This window comes from Mercenaria mercenaria, chromosome 17, assembly GCF_021730395.1.
Source record: "Mercenaria mercenaria strain notata chromosome 17, MADL_Memer_1, whole genome shotgun sequence".
Classification (NCBI taxonomy): Eukaryota; Metazoa; Mollusca; class Bivalvia; order Venerida; family Veneridae; genus Mercenaria; species Mercenaria mercenaria.
The window spans coordinates 14,390,284-14,418,269 of record NC_069377.1 but is presented as its reverse complement, the minus strand read 5'-3'; the positions used below and the strand labels follow the sequence as shown (position 1 = coordinate 14,418,269).

Genomic DNA, 27,986 nt, shown 5'->3' with positions numbered 1-27,986 from the left:
GTGCGTTCTAAGCAGCTAGGCGTGACTTAGTGTGGGAGAAAAGACAGGGCAGCTCAATACGTCACAACCTCGGTAATTTAAACACTGCAGAATTTCGAGAAGGACGGAGACTAGAAACGATAACTGACGAGAACACATTTAATTTTGCAGCAGAACTTGTGGACATTGGTTTTTGGTTAGGTTTATTATTTCAGAATTGTCTAACATTTGTGAAGTCGTCTTCAACAAAATTTGTGATAACTTTTTATATGAGACTGCGACATTTTGATTGACAGTCTTTCATAGAAACAGAAGAACTATGTACTACAAAATATCACTGGCAGTTGTTTTATTAAGTTTATACACAGCATCAGGTATGTACCTTATTTATTTATTATTTGCTTTTTATTAAATGTAGACTGTTAGAAACTAATAACAATGTTTTCATTGTTAATCTACTATTAATTGCGATAACATTTATATATCAAAAGAGAAGTTGCAGATTGACTAATTAGCTGTATATGATTTTGATTATCTACATGATTATGTTTAAATTTTAAGTCGTCAAGCATTTTTATCTACTTAACTAACGAAAAAAAGTACATTTCTAAAATTCTTTGAGTTTTGAGTAATATAAGTTTATGTCTCGATCAAATAAAAAATACCTATCGCTTATATCCTTTGCAAATTTGCAAGCAAATTATTCAATTATGCTGTTCTTTAAACAACTATGTAAAGCCTTCGATCTAATAATCGAATCCTTAAATCAAATTAAGTTTCATTGACGGGAAAATAATTTTTATTGACGCCACAACAGAGCCAATTTTATTCATGCATAAATGATGATTAGATTTCCTGTCTGGTAAAAATGATTTATATACAACTCATTAGATTATCAGAATATTTTAAGAACGGGCTACCAGTAAATGAATATAAAAGTGTTTCGCCAAAGAAAAATCACCAAAAACAGAAGAAAGTGTATCATTTAAACATCCTGACTTGAACCTATATTCTTTCATAAATTATTGTACATCTCTGATGTTATTTCGTAACACAATTGTGCAGAGGATGAGGATCTCTCCTAATCAAAAAGCCTGATTACTAAAATCTCCATGTATCGTAATAAACTATGCATGTGTTACTCTTTAAGCGACTGCCTTGACATAAGTAACCATAAAAATGTAAAAACATTGATCTGTTTTAGTCTTGTCTAATGGCAAAAGCATTTTTTGACGATATTTTACTTTAGAATTGACAAGCTTGAATTGTCGTGGGGAAAAAGATGTTCAAATTTAATTAACGTACCAATCATGTCTAACGTGCCGTGGTACCGCTGACTACGCAAATACAGATATATTATACGAAATTAGCATTTCTTGAGCTTTTAAGAATTAAAGAAAATGAAAGTTTGATATCATTAAACAGCCAATCATTTTTAGTGGTGACTCTTAACCATTTTCTTCCTTCTTCAATTTGCCTAGTTACAGGGACAAGAAGTAAGCTGGTTATCCAATGTCGCCAAAGTAAAGCTGCGATTTATATGTCTGATTCGATAAAATCTTTGCTATATCAGCTAATATGCTTCTTATTAACCAAATGCAGGAAGTGCGGTCTCTCAGACTAAAGCGTTTTTTATGTATTTATACGGCTTAAACATTTCCAAAAAGTTAAGGTTTGTATAATTAAGGTTGAAATCCTGTTTACAAAGTTAAAACACTAATACTAAATTTCAGATTTTTTTCGTTTTCAGTTGTGCTTGTGCCTACTAAGAAATTGTCTATAAATCGTCTAACCATTTATCACAATAAGTGCTTACATTGTAACAAAAATGATATGGAGGACGAGTAACATTACATTTTGTCGTTCCATTGCTGATTTATGTCAAAATGTAATATATACGTTACTGTTATAAAACACAGAGCCGACGTGTTTTTATTAGATTTACTGATTAATGTCAATTAAGTGTTTTTAAAGTAAGAAATGCACTTCAAAACTTTTAGTAGTGAAACACCTTTAAGAGAATATTCTCTCTTATGCTTGCGAATTTTGGAACCGCTAAGAGGAAAATAACGAAAAGAAACTAAACAAGACGGTTCAAAAACTGTGTTTTCAAATAATGTAATCATCTATTCTTTAGCACATGGTGTTGGACAGTTAGTTATTATCATAAGAAAAAAATTGATTACAAAACTAAATTTTACACACGAGCATTTTTCTATTTTACTTCAACGTTGAACAGTCCTAAACTGACTACAATCAAGGATTAAAGAACAAATAAAAACATTTTAATTTACCGTCGAAGACTGAGTTACAATTTTATTGAATAAAAGCAATGGATACAAGAGTTGAAGTATTATATAAGTATTCAAACGGAAATTATAAAAACAAAACAATAGAATGCGTCTTCAAGCGGTACTTCTATTAAGCAACCACTTGTTTTAAGCAATAACTTCTGCTACTTTCCACTTCTATTCTGTGATTTTTACAGTAGGTGAAGTTAACTTGCATTAAGCAACACCTGTGTTAAAGGGCCATATTTTCTTCTTCCCATGACTGGCTGCTTAAGACAGGTTTGACTGTATAGAGGAAACTTCAATGAACTTACTGTATATCGGATTCCTTAAGTTTGCATACGATATTAGTTTAGATGATACCAATTTTTTATTAGTATTTATAGTATTCATAGACGTTGCCTTCCGTTAAATCAATACCTATATATATGTACATTTTGCATGTCCTTGCCTTCAGTTGAAACAATGCCTTTTTATGTACGTATTGGCTATCCTTTTAAGAGCAATACATATGAAATATGTTTTACTCAAAGAAGAGATTACTTATATTTATTATTTCGATCGCCAGTCTTAGATACGTCATCTGTAAATTGGTTTATGGCACCAGACTAGATAAAATTATTAGGCAAATATCAGAATAAGTAGACGATTTTCTCTTTTCGAATATATCTCAATCTTACATGCACTTTAGGTATATTTCAAATGTCCTTCATTTGTCAATAACAGCTTAAACGGTCGTCTTTAGCCGTGTCTAGTTTTGACATTAAATGACTTCATGCCTGTTAAAACATAAGGCCGCCATACATTTCTCGGTCCTAGCAAAATGCTTCTCCCCAGGACATATGGACTGTCCGCAACTCAGCATCAAACATTCGTTTTCAGTCAATGACTTAAACGTTTAAAGACCGTAATTGTTCACATCAAAATAACTACTTATTAGCTGACACTGAAAGATTTTTTCTCTCAGATTTTGACTTAACTTTTCTTATTTTTGATACATATTATTTATTACGTCAAATTAACCGGTTTGACAAAAAGATATTGATAGTGTTGAGTGAAAAGACAATAAGGAAGGTCCCTTAATTTTCTAAGATCCCTTAATTTTCTAATTGTTAATAATTATTGGCTTGATTACTGGCATAGCTAACGCCTATGAAGAGATGGTCGTATTTAACACGTACTCTTTTTGTTGTCAGTCTTTGAGACAAAACCATAAGTCATTCGATTGTAATGAATTATATGAAACGGATAAGAAAATGGTAGCATATTGTCGTAAAAGTGACGTAAGAAAAAAGTAAAGACAGTGTAAGCACTTTTGCTAAAACCTAATTCGAGTAAAGACAACGCCATAAAACATTCATCTTTGAAGAAACATCTACACAATTTATATCACATAGTGATTTTCTATCTTGTAATGGTAGAGACAACCCGGAGATTATTTCAGGATCGAAATGGCACCAGAGGCCTCACGAAGCCAGCCCGGTGGCTTTCTCACATGAAATAACTCTACATTATGATGTTAAGAACATTTTTTTTCAGTAAGATTTATATCGAAGTCAGCTTAAGGATAACGTTTAAATCTATCAGTTTTACAAATGCTTAAAACTTTTTAAATGTTATTTTACAAAGCTTTATCATGTTAGTTTATCGGAAGACAGGTCATATGTTAAACATTAAACATTTAGGATGAAATATAATGGCATCATTTATTTCTTTTACTACTGCTCGCGCACTAAGCGTGTTTCACCAATTCAGTGTAATGGGTTATATCCATATTTGGGCAAGAGGTTGTATTATATACTGAACAAAACAGGTAAAACGCCATTTGTTATATTGACAATGTCTTGGATATTACTGAAAGCAGCTTCTTGAAATTTAGCGATGTGAGGATATGTTGTTGATAAAATTTCAAAATTCAACAACATCAAATAATGACATCGTTCAAATTGCCTCACTTTAGGACATTAAATTATTTTTAATTAATTAAGTCTTAAAAATACATTTAAATTTTCATACATTACAAACTAGCTGTAAACGTTATTATTGAAGAATATGACGACACGAAACAAAGCAACGTCGTTATCGTACAAACATCATTTCATATGTGTATGCAACCATTTTCTAGCAAACAAAAAATCAAATTCTACACTCTGTATTCTTATAGATGGTATTCGTCCGTTTTCTTAAACACGACTTTTATATGTATTGTTGTTACGTTTAGAAAACTGGTAGATAAAGTTATATTACTGGGTGATTCAATGATTTTGGAAAGTTCGATATGTTATCAATAATATGTTTATGGAAACATTATGCTTAATTTTAGAAAAGTATATTAAGTAATTTTAAGAGATTTAAAAAAAAGCAAATGGCGGGTTAGCTGTTTTGAGATCTCAGACCGCAAATTCAGTATTGTCTTCAGCGCAATGGCGTTGAGGTTACAGTAACTAAAACAGCAAAGTGTCACTTCGGTATTTGGAAACTGAATTATGCCATGACGTATTTTAATATGTTTTACAATGCTTTACTTTCTTGTTGAATTTTGTTAGAATTTCAATAACTATTTCAGAAAGTATACATACTTACTTTTTTCTGTCTAGAAATTGTTACGAGTTACATTTGTTCATGGTGTGCCTTTTCATTGGAAGACATTTTAAATATAACTTTATCAGAAGACCGACAAAAAAACTTGCAACACACCACATACAAAGAACAGTGTCTGCTTCCTGGTAATAAATAAATATTTTAATGTTAGTCGACGGATTACGCAGTCTCATATCATACAGAATGAATTGACTAATTATTATGTCTTAAAACTGAGAAAAATCGTGGATAACAGTTTTTGCGCGACGCATATAGACCCGTTTAATTGGAAATATCAACAAAGACAAATTTTATTTACGCGATATTTGGCGACTGTTATGATTTTACTGCATGGATGTTTTACTGTTCTTTTTTTTTTTGTTACTTTTCTCAAGACAACCTGATGACAAAATGAATAGCTAATATGTATTTCAAGTAAAATCTATACAAGTCAATTTGTAGTTAGATATGATATTAATTAACATAAATTATGCAATGTCAAAAAAACTACAACAGAATATGTCTGTTTTGTAGTTTGAGAACACCATACCAGAGACCCAAAAACTGTCGGACAAAAACAATACTACGAAACCTCTGCTCTTCAAGCCAACTTGTTTTTGTTTTGTCCACATGAAAACCATTTACGTTACCGTAAATTTCTTCATTAATAGACGTAGATGTCAGGTTGTCATCTCCAATTATCATTAGCACATCCTTGTTTTTCATTATTGGTGCTTCAGATAAAACGTTTTAAAGGGCGGACTCGGAGAAGGTGGCAAAATAATTCACATGTATCATCGCTTCTTCTTTATTAATACTTGTTGTATTGTAAAGATGATCCTACGGCAGTATTTTCAAAGGGAGTCAAAAGGAAATATTTTCGATGCAGTTTATGTTCATGCATCATAACTAGTTGGCTTTTTCTAAATATGGTGGTAAAAGAATAACACAACTGGACATTTTCCAAACTTTTCCGTCCTGATATAAATCCCGTGAGAATTTATTGTCGTGGAAGGGCATGGAGACCCTTGCAAACTAAATCGTACCTCTGAAATATAGTTTATTTGCCTTTCATGCTACGTTTTAAGTCAAAACTAAACTCCAGTCTACTTTTCTATTTAGTTAAAATACACAATTATCTGAATCCTTTCAAAAGAAAGGTTATACTTTGCCGAAAACATTGTTTCAGGCAGTAAATGTGTTTGTCTATAACAGAAACTAGTCGACAACTTTAATTCTTTTATCACATATAGTCTCATTTATTTCATTTACCGTTCCAGTCTAGCGTGATCAATTCCTTAACAATCCTGCAAATGTTATTTGCTTTAAATAAAACCATTACGTGTCCTCGTGAAATGGGAATTCTTGTCATAAATCTATTCAGTCTTTGAAATATAAAGATTACCTTAACACATTTGTATTCATTAAAATCATATTGACAATGTCCTTACAAAGTATGCCATCGAACTTTGTTGTCTTCTGGTGTTGTTTAAAATTTCATTGCTCACAACTAGCATATCTTAGCAATTTGAACTACAAAATGCACGAGTCTCTATATGAAATAGTGTAAAGTATACAGAACATTTTCATTTTTATAGAGTAAAACGCAAAGGTTTGGACTTCTTTACACCGTGTATCTGTTATTCTGTTAGCCTGTGTTTTTTTTCAGTGTCATAGTGTTATCATTACATTAATAAATGCAAAATTTTGAAATCATTCATTCTGACAGAAGCTGGTTTGGGAAATGATAATTTCTAAAAATTGTCTTTTAAAGCCTTTAGTTTTCTTTTTGAAAGAGAAGATGCGTAGAGCTGTCTTGTATAGTTTGACAACTTCTAAACAACAACAAAACCAGTAATATACATTTAAAATTAGTTTTGAACATCGATATTACTATTCGGTTTTTGTATTGTTTAAAAAAGCATTTCTTGCATTTTACTGCTTTTGTATTTTTGCTGTCATTCCTGGGGGCGGGGAGAGGGGGTGGGGGCGCTTTGCAAATCCGCGCATGCAATGTAAAGATATTTGCTAATTTTAACAAAGTTATACAGGGTACAGAAGGCAAAAGTAAGGCTTGGATGTCGAAAGCCAGAAAACTAGCACATAACCGATGAGTTGAAAATGCACGTCTAATTTTATTTCCAGACAAATTCCTACTACAAAGCAGCAATTTGTTTCCACAGGAAAAACTTCAATTTAATTACTAAAAGCGAAGCAATGTTTACTGTAAGCGGAACGTTTTTCGCAAACAAAGGTCTGTCTGTTTTTGGTAAGAAGATATTACAGGTCTCTGGAATAACCGCCCACAATGATGTTTTTTTCCCCACGAAAATAGAAAGTTATATAATAGGTCTATCTCCATGGTTTTTCTTACTTACTTAATTAATTAATTACAGATGATCAATTACATTCAACTAGTATAAAAATGATACTGTTAATAATTAATCTCTGAATTCGATTAAACGTCCATTATAAAAAGTACCTCAAATGATAATTGCTCTTAGTCTGCAATACTTTAGATAAACATTTGTTAGGCAAATGTATTTGTGATACATTTACCTAACAAATGTTTATCTAAAGTATTGCAGACTAAGAGCAAGTATAATTTTATTATACATTTACTTTACAAATGTTTATCTAAAGTATTACAGACTAGGAACAATCATTTTTTTGATATATTTACCGAACAAATGTTTATCTAAAGTATTGCAAACTAAGAACATCATTCATTTGTGTTACAGACTTAGAGCAAGAGGTATTTTATGTTAGATAGAAAACATATTACACATAAAGAGCAAGTATTTCTTTCATTTTACATTTGAACGTGCTTGAAACCTAAAAATCTTCGACACCGATAAAACAATTCAGAAATGTATTACTTTTAAAAAAGTTGTATACATAATAAACATTAAACTGTTGTATGAAAACGTTCATGAATAGGTTTCATTTGTTCTATCAGTAACGTATTTGAGCTGTGCCATGAGAAAATCAACATAGTGGGTTTGCGACCAGCAGTCTGGTCAGTATCCATGCTGTTCGCTAACAGTTTCTCCAATTCAAATAGGCTTTCAAAACGAACAACATGGATCCTGACCAGACTGTGCGGATGCGCAGGCTGGTCTGGATCCATGCTGGTCGCAAACCCACTATGTTGGTTTTCTCATGGCATGGCTCATTTGTTTTTCAGTTAAAACTATTTTTTAAAGAAAATATATTTTAATAGGTGACATTTCTGGCCATCTTTAGAGATGAATGTATACCCCTGTAAAAGTTTAACAATAAAAACTGTTTTGTCTAGACATAAGTAACACTTCTGCAGATATATCAGGCAAGTTTACCTTTCAAGTATTTTAAAATAATCAACAAGCTAAAATCATTTCCCTTAACGCCAAGAGGAAAGACAAGACAAAGATTATAATTATATTTGGTGAATAATTATTTGTCAAAAAATAATTACAGTAATAGATATCTCTAATCAAATCGTGGACAAATTTCACAAACTGCTTGCAACAGACATTTTCCAAGAATATGCTTAAAAATAACTCTTACACTGATAAAGATAGTGAAAATAATTATATTATAAAACACAGGGGTTATAACCCTAACACGTTATCATTTCAACTAGAAGTTTATTTTATAAAACGCACTAATTGATCTATGAAAACCCCCAAGAGATAAGCTTGAGGGGAAGTGTAGAAGTGGAAATTGTAACTATATTTTACAGAATTTTACTTCCTACGCTAGGAGAATTACGGGAGCCAGTAATAATCATTTGAATTCATAATAATTTAGACAATTTCTCAAAAAACATGAAAAGCAAAAGGGCTGAACAAAAATATTTGCATTTTTAAATCTACATTATTGGTAACAACAATGTTGAAGTGCGATGATCAAGTACGAAACGAGATGGGGCGCACCTGGCGCACACCCCGTCTAAAAACTGGCGAGCATAAATATTCATAGCCTGGAGTCGAGACATAAGTGACTCAATGATAAAACTTCCGGCTCGCTTCGCTCACAAAACATGATATTAATGGTATTCATTACTGGAGAGACGGGATGCGGTCGGATTTTAACCTTAAGCCTGCTGGGGGGCGAATATTTCTGCCTTTGCGACCAGTGCAGGCTGATCATGGTCTGCACTGTTCGCTATTCAGTCAGTAAATTTTCAACAAACACCCCTTCAAATAATAAATGGTATTGCCCAAATTGAATGATGGACCATTCCATTTTAGAAATATATCAGGCTAAGGGTTAAAGCTGTCGTGTTAATCACATTGCTTTTAGTAATGTACAAAATTTAAAAGTTGATATTATGGCACATATTTAGCCCCAAATTACCTCCGCTTTAACCATTGGCGTACTTTTGCAAAAGTCAGAAATTCCACGCCTCCTCTGAACCAAATCCTTAATCTACCACCGACAACAAAGCCTGTAAACATGAGATTTAGATAATGGATGTTACCAGGGATGTTGAATTAATACGTTGAAAGTGTTCTTAAAAATGTTTTCTTGTCCTGAATTTTGCTGAAGGAGATGAAGATCAGGGAATCTATTCAATACCTATGTAATAGATATCCGCGAGGGTGTTGACCTTCTATAACATCTCATGAAAGGACTAATTATAGATTTTGATAATTCATATGTACGGTTATTTTTCGATGTCATATTAACATTTTGATATTTTGTGATAAACCATATTCAAAGTTTTCATCAAAACTGCAAATAAATAGCTTTCACAATGTAGTGAAGTTTTCTGAATCAAAGTAGGTTTACACAGCACTGTTAAAATATTATTTTAAGTGATTCAAAGTCAATTATTCAGACCTTATTCAGGACTGACTTTCTATACTTGACTTTACTGCAGCTCTGCAACCCATCTCATATTTGTTAATTTTGTTTGAAAATGTCTTTTTTTAAATGATGTTGAAACTACCTTGAAATGATCCATTCTCCAATTCTCCACTGAATCTATAAAATCCTGGACAAAATATCCTGTAGAAGATAGAAAGCAACCAAGAAAAGTAATAGAAGACTCGGCCTAACTGAGTTTGCTAATGCGAGGTATGGAAAAGTGGAACACCTCTCAAGCCTCACAGCACCGGCTTAATTCTATTATACCGTTATATGTTTTCAGTACGAACGCATATGTTGATAGATATGATATTGCACAAAACATGCAGTTCAATGCGCTGAGCAGTCATGAACTTTAATCTCATTTAAGGGCTTACATATGTTAACACCATTACGTGCATAACAATACACAAAAGAGCGAGAGAATGGTTTGTATTGTGCAATTATTCTTTCGTTTCGGAAAATGTTTACCTTATTTGATTAAAGACATTACACTGTTAAACAGAAATGCGATCCTATAAATATTTTAGCACGTATTTCTCTAAACTTACGGTTGAAACTGAGATTATAAAAGGTTCTTAGAATGTAATAAATATTGATCGTAAAAAGAATTTACATAATGATTGATATGCTTCCAGATTAGAAATTACTGCTGGTATTTGAAATTCGGAGCGTAGAAAAGCGTAACATGGGTACACTGGGCGTCACTGAAAACGTTTCAAAAAATAAAAATGGATTTGATCGAAACGATACCTTTTAAATTTGAATGTCGCACGGTGCCCCCACTCCAGCAATTATTAGTACTACCGATGTATTTTTCTGCGAGCAAGGTGAGCCGAAACTTTCATCTTAAATGATTGATGTTTCAACATTAAGCTATCAAAATGTATACACGCCGGATTTTCAAGGAAAGCACGTCCCCACTCTGGACCCACCCTTGTATGTTACACTATCCTTTGAAATGCTCGCTCCGATCAATACAGCTTGTGCTCTATCTAAGTTTACATCCAAATGCAATGATAAAAAGAACATCAAGTACGAAAACATTACAAATAAAAGATGTAATCAAAGAAAACAGACGTCATGCAGAGGCCATTTAATTATTCCAGTACAAATTATCAGAATTACTTTCACTGAGTGCACTGATGAAGTGATCTTGTTTCCACGAGTGAAAGATAACGATGAAAGTGTGACGTTTTTATAAATAAAACAAGCAAAGTATATTTTGTCATGTATTTGCAATGACGTTAACCGCGTGCATCTTCACTCAGAATTACACGTTACATTGTAAATTTTGAAAAAAGTAAAAAGCTATTTATATAAAACATATTTCTTTTATGTTGTAAGAAGTTGCATATACGTTCTTGTAAGCAAGTATGTCTATGCTAGTTTCATGTTTCTTACAATTTTCAGATTATTCATGTTTCACATTAAACCTGTTTAAGCTAAATCGAGTCCGCTTTTATTATACTTGGTTGTCTTTATGGTTCCAAAAGATCACTTTGTACACTGTGCTAATACTTTACTTGAAAAAAAAATACATTTGATAATCTCACCGTATGAAACGGTGAAATTATATTAATTCCATTCTTTATATTTTAATAAACGAAATCAATAACACTTCAAGTAACAAATTTCAAAAGAATCATATGATATAAGAATTACTATTTCAGCTAGTAGAAAACCTGTTTTCTATCTCTGAGCGCCTGAGCTCAAGACTCAGTCTCAGATCTTGGCTATACAACCTAGCTAAACCGAATCCAACTTAATGCAACCTAGTTAACCTAATACAAGAGGATACAACCTAACACAACCTGTTACAAACTAACAGAACCAAACACAGCCACAACAAAAACACAAAGAACGAAACACACATCAGATATACATAACCCAGAAGAAAAGTTTCAAAAACTTTTCTCTGCCTCGAACGGTTTCATCATTCATTTAATAGTATATGACTGTAGTAAACGTAAAAAAGATGAAAAGAACTTTAAGATCTTTTTAGTAAATTATGGTACGAGTTTATGATGGTGGGAGAGAAACAAATATTTCAGAAAGTGATCATCTCTGTAAATTATGAGCCCTGTATTTTATTAACAGAATTTATGCTTGTCGTGTGCTTTTGATATGCACCTGCCACTGTTTTCTGCAGACAACATAAAATCCATTTAGTAGCGGTTGTAGGCGGTAGACCCTTTGGTATTTACTCTGCAGCCAAGCGGCCATATTCAGAGAGGCGCATGTTGGAAATGCCACATTGTGGTGAATTCAACCTTTACCCAAGTCTTCGAGTCAGAACCCACAATGGTTCATTAACTTGTTTAAATAAACACTTTCAAGTGGTATGGATTGAACTAATATACGGTGCATCTGTCCTGTCCAGTCCTACTTTCATACTTGATTAAAGGAATATAGGTAAGATTTATCAGTACACTAGCAAAGTTCTTGATGTTCTGCACGACTGTTATGAAGTTTACATGTTTTGCTTGCTGACGTAGCATAAGTGTCATCTCTACAATGAACATTTACTGTACAGACCTAAATTCTCTACAAAAATCAGCACCATGTGTTGGAATCAGTTATGAAACTTAAAGCTCGTATTAAGACTGTGTATTATATGAAACATTCGTACTAGCATATTTGCCGATGTAAAGTAACTAATCTTCTCGTTATTCTTTCTTTGCAATAGATCTGGAATGCGCCTTAAGCATTCCAAATCAACAGAAGTGAAGCAAGCCTAATACGAAGAAACACAAATTAATCAAATTTTGTCATATAATTTGATAAGCGAGTGCAAGAGAGAGTTTGTCTTTAAGACCTCATTGATTCTGCCATTGTTTTTTCATTATCATGGTGACGATAGAGTACATTCAATAAATGGTATAATTAATACTTGTTGCGGCCTTGTTATTGCTTTTCCTGTTATTAATGACAAGCCTACACACAAAGTGCCAATATTTCCACAGATTTTTTATTAAACAATTAAAGCGTTTGCGCGCGTGTTATGTGTTTTTTGTTGGCGTAATAAAAATGTTGAGCAAATATTACCTGGAAAAAGATGTCCGAACGCTATGCAACTTGAGACTTCAGAAAATGTAATTTACATAATTTGTGCTAAGCACTTTCAGAGCAATAATATAATGGAGGTAATTATAGAAAATTTTAATTTGAAACTTTACACTGGCTTGCACAACACTGCAAGCAAATATCAATACAGGCTTATAATGTGACAAACGCCACTGTTAAATTTACAGAATTAGTGCTACTTTTAAATAGTAATGAAACCGATGTGGCCACCTCATGAAAAGATAAGTAGCAAATTGTAGCCTTGAACAAACAAAAATTTATTTCTGTACGTATTAATATTAATACATATATTCAGAAATATATGTATGCCTCAAAACAAAGTGCCTATACTTCCACAGATTTATTTTATTAAACAATTAAAGCGCTGCGTGCGTGTTACGTGTTTTTGTTTACGTAATAAAAAAGTTGAGCAAATATTACTTGAAAAAAAATGTCCAGAAATATTCAGCTTAAGACTTCAGAAAATATAATTTCCATAATTTGGGCTAAGCACTTTCAATGCATAAATAAATATTATAGAAGTAATTACGGAAAATGTTGATTAAAAATTTAAGCACAAAGCAACTAATTCAAATGTATGTCTTTTTTACTTTACACGTACCAGCTCCCTTTTGTAGCGTTTCAAATACACAGTTAAAGACAAAGGCAGATTTTCATCAAGATTATCTACAATCTATCTTTTTTTCGACAATCTAACATTCAAGATTTTATTATGTATGCTACGAATAGTTTGCATTCGAGCTTTTTTTTAATAGAAGTTCAGAAACACAAAAAAAAATGCCTTGCACCTTCGTTCCTGTTGAAATAATTGCACCTACGTTCTTTGTATGATGTACTTAAATCATGATTTTCTGCATGTTTTGCCTTAAATATTCGATTAAACTTATCAAGTTACATTTGTTCAACGAAGATCATGTTAGCTCTGCCGTCAGAGGAAATTGAATTTGTGTCGTCTACGTGTCTCTTTTTACAGATATTCGATAAAATAAAAATGTACGTTTAGACAAGGCCACAATTCCGTTTCCGAAATGTCAACAGAAAAGTATTTAACAAGCGTATTAGAAGCAATTATGTGTTCAAGTTTTCGTAGTTCTTAATTCTGATTTAAATGCACCTGACGACTCTTTTAGATTAACCTAAATTTCTTGAAATGCTGTAATTCGTGTCTTATTCCTTTTAAAAAGGTAATTGAACCTTCTTTTGTGTCAAATCTGTGCGTACGTAACGTTAGATTTGTGTTGGTATTGTAAACTGGTTCTAGATGTTTTCACAAGTTCAGGCTTATACTGGTTTGCAAGAAATTGTAAAAACAGACATATGGTGACAAACGACGGAAATAATGATAATTTTAATTAGTTAATGAAACCGATATGGCCACTTCTTGAAAAAGGTAAGCAGCAAATTGTAGCGTGGAACAAACAAAAAATATTTCTCGCCGACTGAAAAATATGCATGTCTCAAGACGTTAACAACTTGTTTGTTTAATAAATTTGGTGCAATGACTCATCCGTTTGAGATGAAACAATGTAACTATTTAGTTTTATGTGTGTCAGTTTCGTATGTGTTTTCAAAAAAAAATACAAGTACGTTCAAGTAGTAATGTATATCTCTTCTTTGACTGCCGTCTGAAATATTTATTAGAATGTTGCATAACTATTCATGCATTTTATAAATTAAGATGCAGTTTCCCAGCGAAATCCATACAAAGCACGATACAAATACCTGTTGTTCTTTTCAAATAGAGTGTTAATCGATATCCTGCTTTAAAACACGCGATGATTTATGTATTAGTCTGTATCTAACTGTATTATTGAAATTTTGACCTGTTTATTATATAATTCTTAAAAGCAACCACGTGTAGGAATTATCTATCCGTCCATCACAAGCTTCTTTTGCTGCACGTTTCCATATCTGTGATTATCAATGGTATTTAGGAATTTGATATCCATGTTTTCAAAAGCCATGTTATGAATATGAAACAAAATAATCAGCCAAACCGGAATATCCAGGTGATATTTAATGGAAATAGAAGTCGATGCCTTTTGAAGAATTTATACTTTTACAAACTTTATCTATTCAGCAATTTTAACGATAATCATTGCGTATTAATGAAAGTGGTGAAACGGAAAATAAACGCCAGTGAATATTTAGACATTGTAATTTGATCATTTAAATAATAGGCAAAGGTATAATAGTCGCCCACTACGAGAAAGGCATAAATAATTTAACAAAAGTCAAAAATGGAAACCTGTCATGGGGTTATTCAAAATTTATGCTCAGAATTAGTCAAACGATGGGCTATGGCGGCTTATGGGTGCTGATCAAAACTGCTGAAACACCATTTGTGACTTTGCTAATAACTTAAAAAGAAACGAAGTACAAAAATTAATATTAACCGTTGGCTTGAAATAATATACTGGTGATTACATATCAAATTTTCAATGAAATAAACTATGCCACAATAAATTTATTCATTTCATGAATTCAATCCATAGACATAAAAACATGTAGAACTTCCAAACGTTAAGAAAAACATTATACTTGTAAGTAACTTAAGATAAAATGCCATTAAGGTACTGAACCCGTATTAACACTCGGTAATGTCTTTGTTAGTACGTATTTTGAGTTAATTAATTTGTCATTCTTGTGACGTAAAGTAGGTCAAAACGTATATATAACTTATGGTAAAACCGGAAAGTTCCGAAATCGCGTACGGAGATCACGAAATTTGCCGAGCGTCATTACGACCTTAAAGAAAAGAAAATCAATTCCTGTTGTAGAAGATAGTCTTACGAATTGGTCGCACTTTAGCCTTTTGAGGCTTGTAATATATTTAGTATACATAACCTCTAAAGATCTATTCATTTTCTCAACTGTGCCTACGGATACTATATCTCTATTAACTTTTAAAAAGTCATTCATATCTCCCTTTATTTCCAGAATACATGTGTGATGTTTCAGTTATGTCCCAAACAGTTTACTTGTAGTGAAAGTCTGTTTAGCTGTAAATGTTGACGCATTGTACGCTTTTCTAAGGACAAACCATTAGAAAGTATGAACTTTAACATCAAAGGAAGATCAATAATTATACCAAATGATAAGACAGCAAAGTTTCCAATTTTAGAAATCAAGGAATCCGAATGAATCATACTTTATGCCAACGTTATCATTTTACGCCGTGAACAACTTCAAAAGTAATGCTTCTGTCGTAGCATCTAAGAGAAATCTTGTAGTAATTTTTGCAATAAACCGTCATAGAAGTGACTTTGACAGACACGTTAATGATCTTTTGCGTGGATCTGCCGATATCTTAGTATGGAGTTAGTATGCAGTTTGCTTTGGTTTTTGTTACGAGTGACATATGCAAATCGTATGAATATGCGATATATCTCGCACTAGACACTAATATTTTCCGCTTTATGTAACCATCTTGGGAAGGTCTTGGGTAATACCAAAATGGTAAGACGCATCAATTTTCTTTATTATAGTGCGGTCTTTATGACATGTTTGGAATGAAATCCATTTTTACTTATATTAAGGTTATAAGACGTCTATGCATAAATCCCTGTTGGATTCTATGATTGACAAAGCTAAAATTAAGTTTCCATTTTATGGAAAACTAAATGATTACTGCGCCTTTACCTCGTGACAAGTATTACTAAAATATTTAAGATCGTCATACACAGACATTACAAAAAGTTATTTTCTGAAATATCCGGTTATGTATATTTGTGAACTTCAGATACATCTATGAATTGAAATATGTTTTTAAACTGTTCAATATAGCCGTAATTAGATATTTCAACAACAAAGAGTGACATTTGAATCGATGCTACTAAGACGTGTGAAGAGTCAAACCGAATCTGCAGTTATGGTTTTGGCTCGTAGAATCTTCTTATATACTAGTACTCGATTAATCTTCAGAAAAGCAGTTTTAAGTGTCGCATGCCGATCGTAAATCGTCGTCCTGTACGTTATCTCAATATTGGACATTATTATGTCAGGCCCTTCGAGATCACCGATTCCGTTCTATGTTGCTATATAATAAAATTTCGCTTAAGCTGATGCTAGGGGCATGAGAGGTGTGGCACAGTTCATCAGGCTCGATCAAACGCTGTTATGCCGCTCGGTTGCGTTCAATATTTCCAAAGGATATTGCGGTAGATTTGATTAAATATGTGTATTTAAGATTGTGTACTTATATTCAAAATGTGTATGATTCTATTGTCTCTAATTTCACAGATTACTTAGCTATCCTATCAGTGAAACATAACTGATGTTTAAAGCTGTTTTCTAGAATATTTGCGTAAAATTATATTTAAGTCCGAAGCATGCCAAATTGCAAAATAAGAATGCGTAATCACAAATGGCCGAGTGCCGTAAAGGGTCAGCTGCCATAAAGTGAATATCGATGGTCATTACATTAAGACAAAATGATTTTATCTTTAGCCGCGATTAGCAACATCTGAAACTGTTTTGTTCTAACCAAAAATATCAATATCTTGTTATAAATAATATAAATAAAGACTGATTGAATGTGTAATCTACAAGATCATAATTAATCTAAATCGGGAAAGATATCTGCAATCGATATCACCAATTGATGGGCTGATTGTGTCCATTCTTTATTACGAATCGGGCGTGAATCAGTTCTAAATATCCTTCCATTTATATGCCGTAATACTCCAAATAATGATAAGAATGGCCATAGATTAAAAAACCTTATGCAACTCGTTCCCAGCGGGCGTTTAATTGCATCAATTTATGAACATCTATCCTAATGAAAGAAAGGTTTATTAGTACCATCAATGCGATTAAATCTGTAGAAAATTACTGATGGTTTTCGTATAAATAATGTTTCCTGAAGAAATGGCATATCAATAATATTATATCACTATTTATGGAGTTTTCTTGTATCAAGGCAGAGCAATGAAAAAAGTCTGTTTGAAGTAGACCGCTACCACCGGTTTGTCATTTGATGAACTTTCTAACCTTAACGACGAAAAGGAATTAATCATTTATCAATGTATAATTACACCGTTCTGAAATTGCATTAGATTTGGACGAGTGGAACATGAAGTAGATAGTAAATTATGTCAGTCTTGTTTCGGCAACAGTTTCACAATACCCTGAAATTTTCGTAAGGATTTAGTGGCTTATTACAGAGACCAGCTTATTTTTTAGTCCGGCGAACTTTGAGTACATATATCCAGTAACGGTTTAAAAACCGGCTTATTTTCGGGATTTCAGGGTATATGAATATTCATCGGAATACGTGTTGATAGAATATAAACCCTTTTCATTATCTCTCTACCACCTGCTGATATAAACTTTTTTCTTAATGTTGGGGCCTCCGTGCAAGTGGTTAAGGTCGCTGACTCCAAATCACTTGCCCCTTACGGATGTGGGTTTGAGCCTTGCTTAAGGTGTTGAATTTTTCATGTGAGGAAGCCATCCAGCTGGCTTACGGAAGGTTGGTGGTTCTACCAAGGAAGCCCTTGATGAAATAATGTACGGAGGGGCACATGGGGTCTTCCTCCACCATCAAAAGCTGGAAAGTCGCCATATGACCTACGTTAAACCCAACGAAAACAAAACACAAAATTTTTCTTACTGTTGACTGTGTAAATAAAACCGAAGTTAAGTGCATTATCATAATGTCTGGACTGCATGTGTCGCCAGGAATTTTTGAAAAATAACAAAAATTCTTCTAAATTCTGTATGCATTTGATGTACATTAATTTAAACATATAAAAATCTCTGACTTTGAATTACTAAAAGTGAATATAAATATCGACAATATGAAAAAAAAACTGTCCGGCTGGCTAGTGGAAGGCCGATGGTTCACCGATATTACTCATCTATGCCTGGTATTATGCCATAAGGAGCACCTTGGGATTTTCCACAATCATGAAAATATGTAATGCCGACATACCCATATCATAAGCTATTTCGATGTGATGTTAAACTTAACTGACAATCAAGAATATTTTCAGCTTACATTTATAAATCAAGATGATCAAGTACAAAATACGCAAGACTTTGTCAATAACTTAACTTCCCTGTCTATGAAAATTGTTCAAGCGTTTGTAGAAGACGATATATGTTTTTCATTTGAATACTACAAAATGTCTAAATGCTGTCTTTATCATTTATTGCTCAAAAAGTGTTAAAGTTTGCATATCTGGAAAAGAGTTAGTAATCAGAGTTATCTCAAGTGCAATAAACAGTATTCATAATCTGGCCAAGCCTACATGAATAAATTGTTTTATAATAATAACGAAAGAAATAATACAACGTAAAAAAATAAATGGAAAATATTTGGGGATATATTCATACAGCATCTTTGCCCTGCCTTGAACACATTATTTAGCATTTGACTGATGTCCTTTAGTTATTCACCACTGTCGTTTAGCGATTGACCTATGCAGTTTGAAACCGATCCATTTTGCCGTTTAATAACATGATATTTATAGAACAAATGGAACAAACCATACCTTTGGACATAAAAAGAGGCTGCTTTTAAACTAACATGTTTTTTGCAAAAAGAAATTCTGGAATATTGTGAACTTTCTTCTGAACTCTTAGAAGAGTTGTATTTGTTTCGCATCTTCGTCCTTTAATTATAACCTACATGCCAGCCTGTATAGATCAGGCTTCTTCAAACGCCTGAAATGATGTGCTCTTGGGTTATGAAAACTCTTTCAGACACAGGCTTTAGGTCATTTTCTTGGCTACCATTGCAACATATTTTAAATAACAAGATTGTGCAGGTAGTTTTTGACGCCACTGTTATGTCACAAACCTCACGTGCAGCATGTATTTTTCCCTCGGAAAATATAAGTTGATTGTTTTGGGCAACGTCCTTCAACACAAGGTAGGCAAGACGGTGCAGCTTACGGTCCGTCATTGAGCATATGGTCTGGCAATTAAACGAGGTATGATGTTATTTTAGAGGACCGTACATTCTCCTGAGAATCTATGCACTTCTTATTGAAATTCGAAAACATTTATATTAAGCTTCTCGCTTTCTGGCTAAATTTCATTCAGGTTTCATTAGGTTAAACAGAAAAAAATAAAGTCTTCGGAGTGAAAGATAATGATACTTTTCAACGGAGAACTTCACAGAATTTACAAACACAACGTTAACAGACAAACAGTTCTTACGTTTTATTGTTAAGTATGAGAATATGAAACAGAAATGCTTTGATAATTTTATTCGGTTTAAATTCATAGCGACCTATGTCTTGATCTCATGGGGATTTCCCAGTTTTTAATGATGGAGGACATTCCAAAGTGCACTTTCTGGTAGTTCTTTCTCGCAATGGCTGACTTATATCATGGGAAAAAATTGAAATATATATCAACGGCATATATCTACTACAAAAACATTTTAAAATTCAAATCTAGAAAAAGATTTAACTGATTCATCGGATAAGCTGCTTACAGACAGAAGTTATAAAAAAAATCCTTTTTGGCTATATTTCTTGTTCAATGGCTTCTTTATTGAACCTTTCTGTTTCAACAGAAAGCCTATATAGTAATGAAAATTGTATTTGACATTCTGACTGTGATAAATTACTATGTTCATCTCTGTAAAATCCGCGAAAACCATTATTGAAAATATCAGTCTGCTGTGCTTGATTCTTTAATGCTTTGATAGCGGAATAAGAATTCGTCACACACTTCAAAACCCAATACTTTTAACAGCATGTAACGGAAAGAGCAGCCACTGAATGAGGATTCTCAGTAAATATATTCTAACTCAATTACTGATAATTGGTCTTTGTTTAACGACATAAATCTACACGGATTAAGTTAATTGGTAATTAAAGACGTGCAGAGACTTGTAAAGTAGACAGAAATTAGATTGCATTACGAAAGTGGCAAATTTTCAGACGTATATTCGTGGCAGAAAGGTCAGGGATGCAACCGAATTGTTTTTCTTTGCCACAATAGATGTTTACAGTTTTTATCATAAAACAAACACACAGACAATGGCAAGTTGCATCATCATCAAAAGCAAAATACTTTCTAAACATGCACCTCTTTCCATTTTGATTAAACTTATTTGTACTTTGATAGAAATCATTGAATAAATCGTAAAGTTTGATATCGCTTTTAAATTGAATAAATTGAAGACATTTAAGCTTTAAGAGCTTCTACATTGTATCTTTATTTGTAACTGCTTTTTATTAAGATATACAAAGCATTTTATGAACCTTCGTCGTACAACTGGCAATGACTTCTGTAGTAACTGCATAAACAAAACATTGTATATCCGATTCGGAACTGGCTATTGCATCAAAGAATCTAAAGTATACATCATACAGTTTAAAAAGGCACACTTGTGAATGTATATTTCAATCTTTATGCTTTAAAAAGTTATTTTCAGACGTCAGTTATGGTATGATGACTATATCTCTGCATGGCAATGACGTCATTTAAAAAGTATGGCCTTTCGTATTGTTTTGCACAATAAAAAGAAAAGAATGTATGCGTTATTAACAAAGTATATGAATTTCGTGTCACGGCTTTTAACTTCATTATCAAATTTGCGGGAAAATTAGTATGTAACCCGGTAGCTCAGTCGAAACACGATGGGTTCGTTTCCAAGTCTGGCTGCACATGTTCTCCACATATTTGTAATAAAGCTCTTATCAAACAAAACAAATAAGGGATCTGTATTCAAATACTTTACAGCGCATTGCTTGAATCCGTAACTGCACTGGACTCCGCCTGTACATAGCTAAGATAGACGCATTGACAAATTTTATTTTAAATGGAGTTGTTTCTGTTATTTTTCTTATATTATGTTGCTTTCTTTAAACGCAGACATGTAACACGAACATTCAGACAGCAGAGACATTGCATGCATTGTGTAATTCACATCTCAACCATTTATTCCACTTGAAACACTTCTATTTCAAAAACGTTATCATAATATCTAAGATTTACACTATGTATTAAATCATTTATAAAAATACAACAAACATAAGCGAAAACATAATATAAGATCGGACTTTTATCTAAACACATTACAGTGCAATTTATAACGCATAACTTTACATTTTTCACAGTATATTTACTTCTTCTGGCAGAATATCAATAACTTGCCTGCCAATTTATCACCAAGTTACTGGCGCGTGCGAATCAAATGCACAATAATGTTCTTATCACATACATAATTGGCACCATATCGCTTCCATCATTTTTCTTCTCTCATCCTTTTAAATGGTGTCTTCTCATCTAAAAAAGGCAACTTGAAATTATTACATCTGGAATTGTCTTTATTTTGATTTGCATCGTGAGATATAACACTTGTTTTGATTCATGTTGTACCAGATAATGAAAAATTTATTTCAACTGTTCATTGTAGAAAACAGTCATTAATGAGAAATTTCTTTAATGTGGTGTATAACGCATTATGAAATTTTATTCGCTGAAAACATTAAAGTTTCTACCTTTTTTTTTAATACCGTATATTTTGTTTATACTAATTTATTTTAGCTCCATTGTGATGAAAGCTAAAAGCTTATTTGAACCACTCTCGAGTCCGCTTCCTGGAAAACCAGTACTGGTGTCATATGAGAAGTCATTGTCGTGATCCCTGTGGACCTCGAACTAACGATCCCCGGGGTTGAGCGGCCGACACCTTAACCACTAGACCGTATATCTAGAACGTATATTAACCTACACATTTTGGAAAATGTGTTTCATATCTCTGTACAAATCAAATACGATATTTTATTCTCTTTTGCGTGCTATATATCTTTCCGCAGTCATAAGCACCATCATTTCCTTTGCTTTATCTCATATATTTTTGGAAACGTCTGTTAAATCTCTGAACAGATAAGAATTAATCTTATGAATATTAAAATAATGACAAAGATAAAACTTTGAAGATTTTAGCGAACATATTGTCATAAATGCTATACACGACAACCTCGGATTGTCAATAAAATATGCTAAGACTTATTTCAAAATTTGTATGAAAAGCTTTTAAATTTCTAATTCATGTTATTCATGTATTTATGTTAAGATTAAAACAATGTATTTTCATAAGTTATATACCGTCATGCATTTTATAGAAAACGATGCACTTGAAAGTTAACATAACCTGCATTATGTACTATTAAAGAGAAAATGACCTTAGCAAGAAGTATGTTTCTAAGAATTGATCAAATTAAATTAAATTAAATTGCGTTTTAGGCGGAATATCATTAACCAGTTACTATATAATCTATCGTATAATGTGAAGGTAATAGATTAGAATTTAATTCGGTCGAAATTTCACATTTAAGTTTCCTCGTTGGTTTTATAGTATGTGGTTTTCCAAAAATAAATCTGATATAATCGTGGCATTTTCCGATGTCTGAGAAAATTAAATAAAACACACCTGCCTACCACGTTTTACAATTTATTTTAGTCAACTGGTTCGGAAATAGCCAGACTCTTTGTTTGTATGCCTGAGAGTGATCAAGTAAATAAATAACAAATTATGTTGGACACTTTAAATTTAATTTTCCGGGCGTCAAACCAACATTTTATTTATCTGCCTCAAAATATTGTCTATTGACTGTTAAAATTCCTCAGCAATTTTGATATTTTTATTATGATTTAGTACTGCTATATCAGTCAGCATTTTCTTTATCTAGATGATATAAATTCAATGCCGAGAACATCATATATTTGATACTGTTGGCGTGAAATGGAAATTATGTGGGAGGAAGGTCTTTAAAATGTCTGAAATGTCTCGGGTTCTGTCTCATCACGACAGGGACTGTCACCGTGATGAATAATCATTCATTCCGTAAATTAAAATGTCGATCATTTACGACATAAATTCAAATTGTAATATTAGAAAGGAAAATTCTATATTGGAATACGAGCCAAGTGCTAAACATTTATATATTTGAATACTCTTTCCTTACGCCAAATCATTAAAAGACTTCTAGCGAAGCCTTTAAGTTACTTTTTTTTGCGTATAGTGCTCACAACAAAATGTTCATGTGTAAACTTTAGAATATATTTAGACACACTAAAATCAAGGTGACTATCGTTTGATATTAAAGGCTGCCACTTTTTATTTGTACGTTCGAACTAAATAAGTTGAATTCATGCTTTGAAATTACAAGCTACGGGTGCTTCTCGGCAACATCGGAAATGCACTGTGGTTCATCTAAAAACATCTGGCACCAAAGCTCTGATAAATTTGCGGAATGAATTGTTTATATAAAAACTCGACGAATAAATGGGAACATTTAAATGTAAACTGAACTGTTATGACATTTTTTTTTCAGAAATATTCATAAAATGCAATTTAAATCATGAAAGAAATGACAAGTTTCAATATGATAGTTAACCTGAATACCGGCAAAATGATTGTATATTGGGGCATGTTTATTAGTAACCAGTTGGTGACTTGTTGCCGTTCCCATCTAACAGACACTCCTTTCTGGATGGTTAAACACTTTTGATGTATATCACGTAAAACAGAAATGATTGAGCATGAAGTTCAGTGCACTAAATATTTGTCTCTTTTTGATTGGTCAGAAATCAAACGAAAAATCGAATGTTTATCTCAGCGATGCTCTTAGAAACCCCGCGATGCAGAAACATAATTACTTCAATTTTCCACAATAAAGCGACCGTGCCCGATTGATCAATCATAATTAAATCGTTTATATTTTCTGTTGTAACCTATTTATTACGTTATTATTTTGTCAAACGGGCATAACTTTTTAATATCCGTTCTGTGAAGTATTTTATGGTGGAACTATGTTTTCTTGCGTAGGTTATAATCACACGCAACGTTGAAAAACGGGCCAATTTTACACACATTAGTTGACCTAATTCTGTTAAAATTAATTCATATGGGCGATCAATAATTAATCAAATCAAGTAGCTTGACATTGAAGAATTTAAAACCAATGATTTTGTTTTCGGAAGAAAGTTTTCAGGTGTACGGAACACTCTACAGTAGACTGTACATAACGACTTCCCATTGTTTAAAATATATATTCATGTCTGTCAATAATTATTGACACCTATTTGTCTTGTCCCAATATCCTATACTTGGTAAAATAGGACAGTTGTCCGAAAAGTATTTCGGTTTCATCTGCACTTAGAGTAGTGCCACTTTATGACAATCGTCAATTTCCGGGCAGTTACGTATACATTGTATGCAATCGGCATTCACCGGACAATGTTAACAACCGAAAGTACATACGTAGTTACACGGAAATTGTCATTCCGGGTACATTTCCCAAAAATTAGAAATTCAAACGTTTTGGTATCGTCATTATTTAATTTTTTTCAAATAGATTTGTAATAGTCAGACGCCTCAAATTCTTTTACTGCTATTGATACTAAATTTCCAATTCTAACTGTGTTTGTTTACGCCCTTTTTTCGTATTCTAGCTGCTTGAAATCCTTTCTAATTCATTTGTAACAGATGTCTCAAATTCTTTTACTCTTATTTGCAATAAACTTTACAATCCACCTTTGTTTGTTTATGCTTGCCTTAAATTCTCATTACCAAAATTTCTGGTTTGTTACATTAGATTTTCAAATATAGCAAAGTTAATAGTGTATGGAATATTTTCATAGAGAAAACATATGTTTATATTTACATAATCGTAAATTGGTGTTTTCACACAATGCTAAGGTATCATATCATACTGGCAAATATTTACTGAACTTGTTCATTATGGATAACAAAACATTATTAATATATTTGTTCAACTTTATTAGCTGTTTTATCATAACATCGATAAAACTTTCTGCTTATTGGTTATTTGAACAAATTCGTAATTGGAAAATTTGTCTTTGGTTTCTTTATAGTAAAAAGAAGAAATCATATGAAAACCGTTATTATAAAAGAAACACCTTTACAACATTAGTTTGATTCATTCTTTCCGTGGCCAATACTTTTCAATGAAATATAATGGAATATAATTTGAACAGACAAGAACGCAGTGTTGCATTATATACATTCAAAGGATCTTGATATAGATTTTATTAGCTCTATCAAGCCAGCAAATAGCAATCTTAATAGCTCTCTATGTACTTGGACTGGGTATTGTTCTATGTTCTGATCCTTTGAGATCATGTAATTGCCTATTCCGCATAAAAAGCAAATTGGGGAAGAAAGGGATGTTTTACATTTCACTTCCTCTCACTAGGAGACCCTGACCGCTTTTTACTTTGCTTGTTTGCGTTCTATGCTTTCAAACGGTCTTCTTATATTTTTATATCAATTGTATTTTTTCTTTTCTTTACAAATTAAAAAAACAACAATATGAAGCAATGTATACCGACGTATTAACTAGTATTAAGGTATTGAACACGTAAGGACAATCGGCGAATTTTGCTTGACTTCGTATTCTTCGTATACGATTTCGGCATTGTCCGGTTGTAATAAAAAAGTTGTGTTATGGCCTTGGGAGGCCGAAATAACATACATGTATGCGTAATCGCATGGCAATTGCCTACTGTTATTACGAGCCCACTGCCTTAAGTCCAGAAACGAACCAATCGTGACTTCAGCGATGTCCAAAAACGTTTTACTTGATCTAATATGTTTTTCTCTATTTTCAGGGTCCGAAGAGTTTACAAACACAGATTCAACAAACGATGAGTCATTTAGTAGAGTCCGACGTGGGGGGTTCAGCATGCTTCGACTTGGGCGTGGCCTGCAGATGTTACGACTTGGAAAGAGAGCTCTACCTATGTTGAGAATGGGCAGATCTGGTGCAGATTCTTTATCAGAAGAAGATTTACAGTATCTGTTTAACTTGATGAGAAACGATAGACAGGTACCACTCCCTCGTTATGGAAAAGATCTAGCCTTCCAATATATGTTAATGAATGCTTTGAAAAATGCTGAACTTAATAGTGCATATGACGAAGATATTGAGCCTCGTTATGGATTAGGTTACGATCTCGAATCTACAAATGAAAGGCAAATTCGCCCAGCACCTCGCCCGGGCAGATACAGAAGATCAACAGACAAAATGGCTACCGGAAGTGACGATAAAACATACGTAGGCGCTGATCAAGTTTACGATGACATTCCCGATTTAGAATCTGAAGATAGATATGACGATGATCTAAGTGCAAGAGTTGCTCCGCTGATGAGGTACGGTAAATATGTTAATTACGATCTTGATGATGAAGCCGATGTGGACAAAAGAGCTATGCGAATGCTGCGTTTAGGTAGAGGAATGAGAATGCTTAGATTAGGAAAACGCCCAATGACCTCTGATTTGTCCGAAGATGTGACGGAAGCTGACAAACGTGCATTGCGACTACTCAGATTAGGAAAGCGTCCTAAATTCGCGATGTTGCGCATGGGTAGAGGTGACATGGAAGAAGAAAAAAGAGCATTAAGATTACTGAGACTTGGCAAAAAGTCCGACGCTGATGAATCGTGATAAAATAGCAAACAAATACAAAATAACATAAAAACTGTTTTGAAATTTTGATCTGAATCTCTGATTTTATTTTGCGATGGATACATACATATTTAACTTGGTCATGTTAAAAAGGGCATACAAGATAAAATTAAGTTAAGAGAGCATCATCTTATTTGGAATACTTTGTTTATAATAAACAGTTGGTTTTGTTCTTTAACAGAAATGACTGGGTTTTATCGGTCTTAAAGAGCAAACAAACAAAACTAAACTCTATTTTGTAAATCAAATTAACAATACGGTTCTTTTAAAATCATTACATCATGTGGAATTTATTTACTTCTTGAACGAAATAGAGCAATGATGTAAAAAATGCAAACAAAGTACAGTAGGTTAACGTGTGTATTTATATACTTTTCAAACTGCTGCAAAACATATGGTACGAAAATTTTATACTGATTGTATGTTATATTTTGTTGATGTTGGTTAAATATTTTATTAATGCAAGATCTATTTGTATCTCTTTTGTGTTTGATATACAATAAAACATCTGTGTCACAAAGTAATTTAATGTGTTTGTAGTTAGCGGCATACAACGTTTGAAGTAGCAAGGGAGTAAGTAGGATTTACAAGGGCAATAATTTTTAGAAATCTCGAAATGACAACTTGTTTTAATCACTATATTGTTTAATCATTCTCTAAAACATAGAAATCTCAGCTACAGTTGCATAAATATTTTTGCATTACCATAAGTATGCACAATTTCGCGACTTTGTCT

The 27,986-nt window shown here is 32.8% G+C and overlaps 1 protein-coding gene across 1 annotated transcript; it reads left to right on the top strand.

Annotated features, from left to right (window-relative positions):
- Positions 1-27,774, top strand: LOC123536481 (myomodulin neuropeptides 1-like). Its single transcript, XM_045319685.2, has 2 exons — positions 1-353; positions 26,394-27,774. Exons 1-2 carry the CDS (start codon positions 299-301, stop codon positions 27,227-27,229), a joined length of 891 nt encoding a protein of 296 aa, XP_045175620.2. The 5' UTR covers positions 1-298; the 3' UTR covers positions 27,230-27,774.
- The last annotated feature ends 212 nt before the right edge of the window (positions 27,775-27,986 follow it).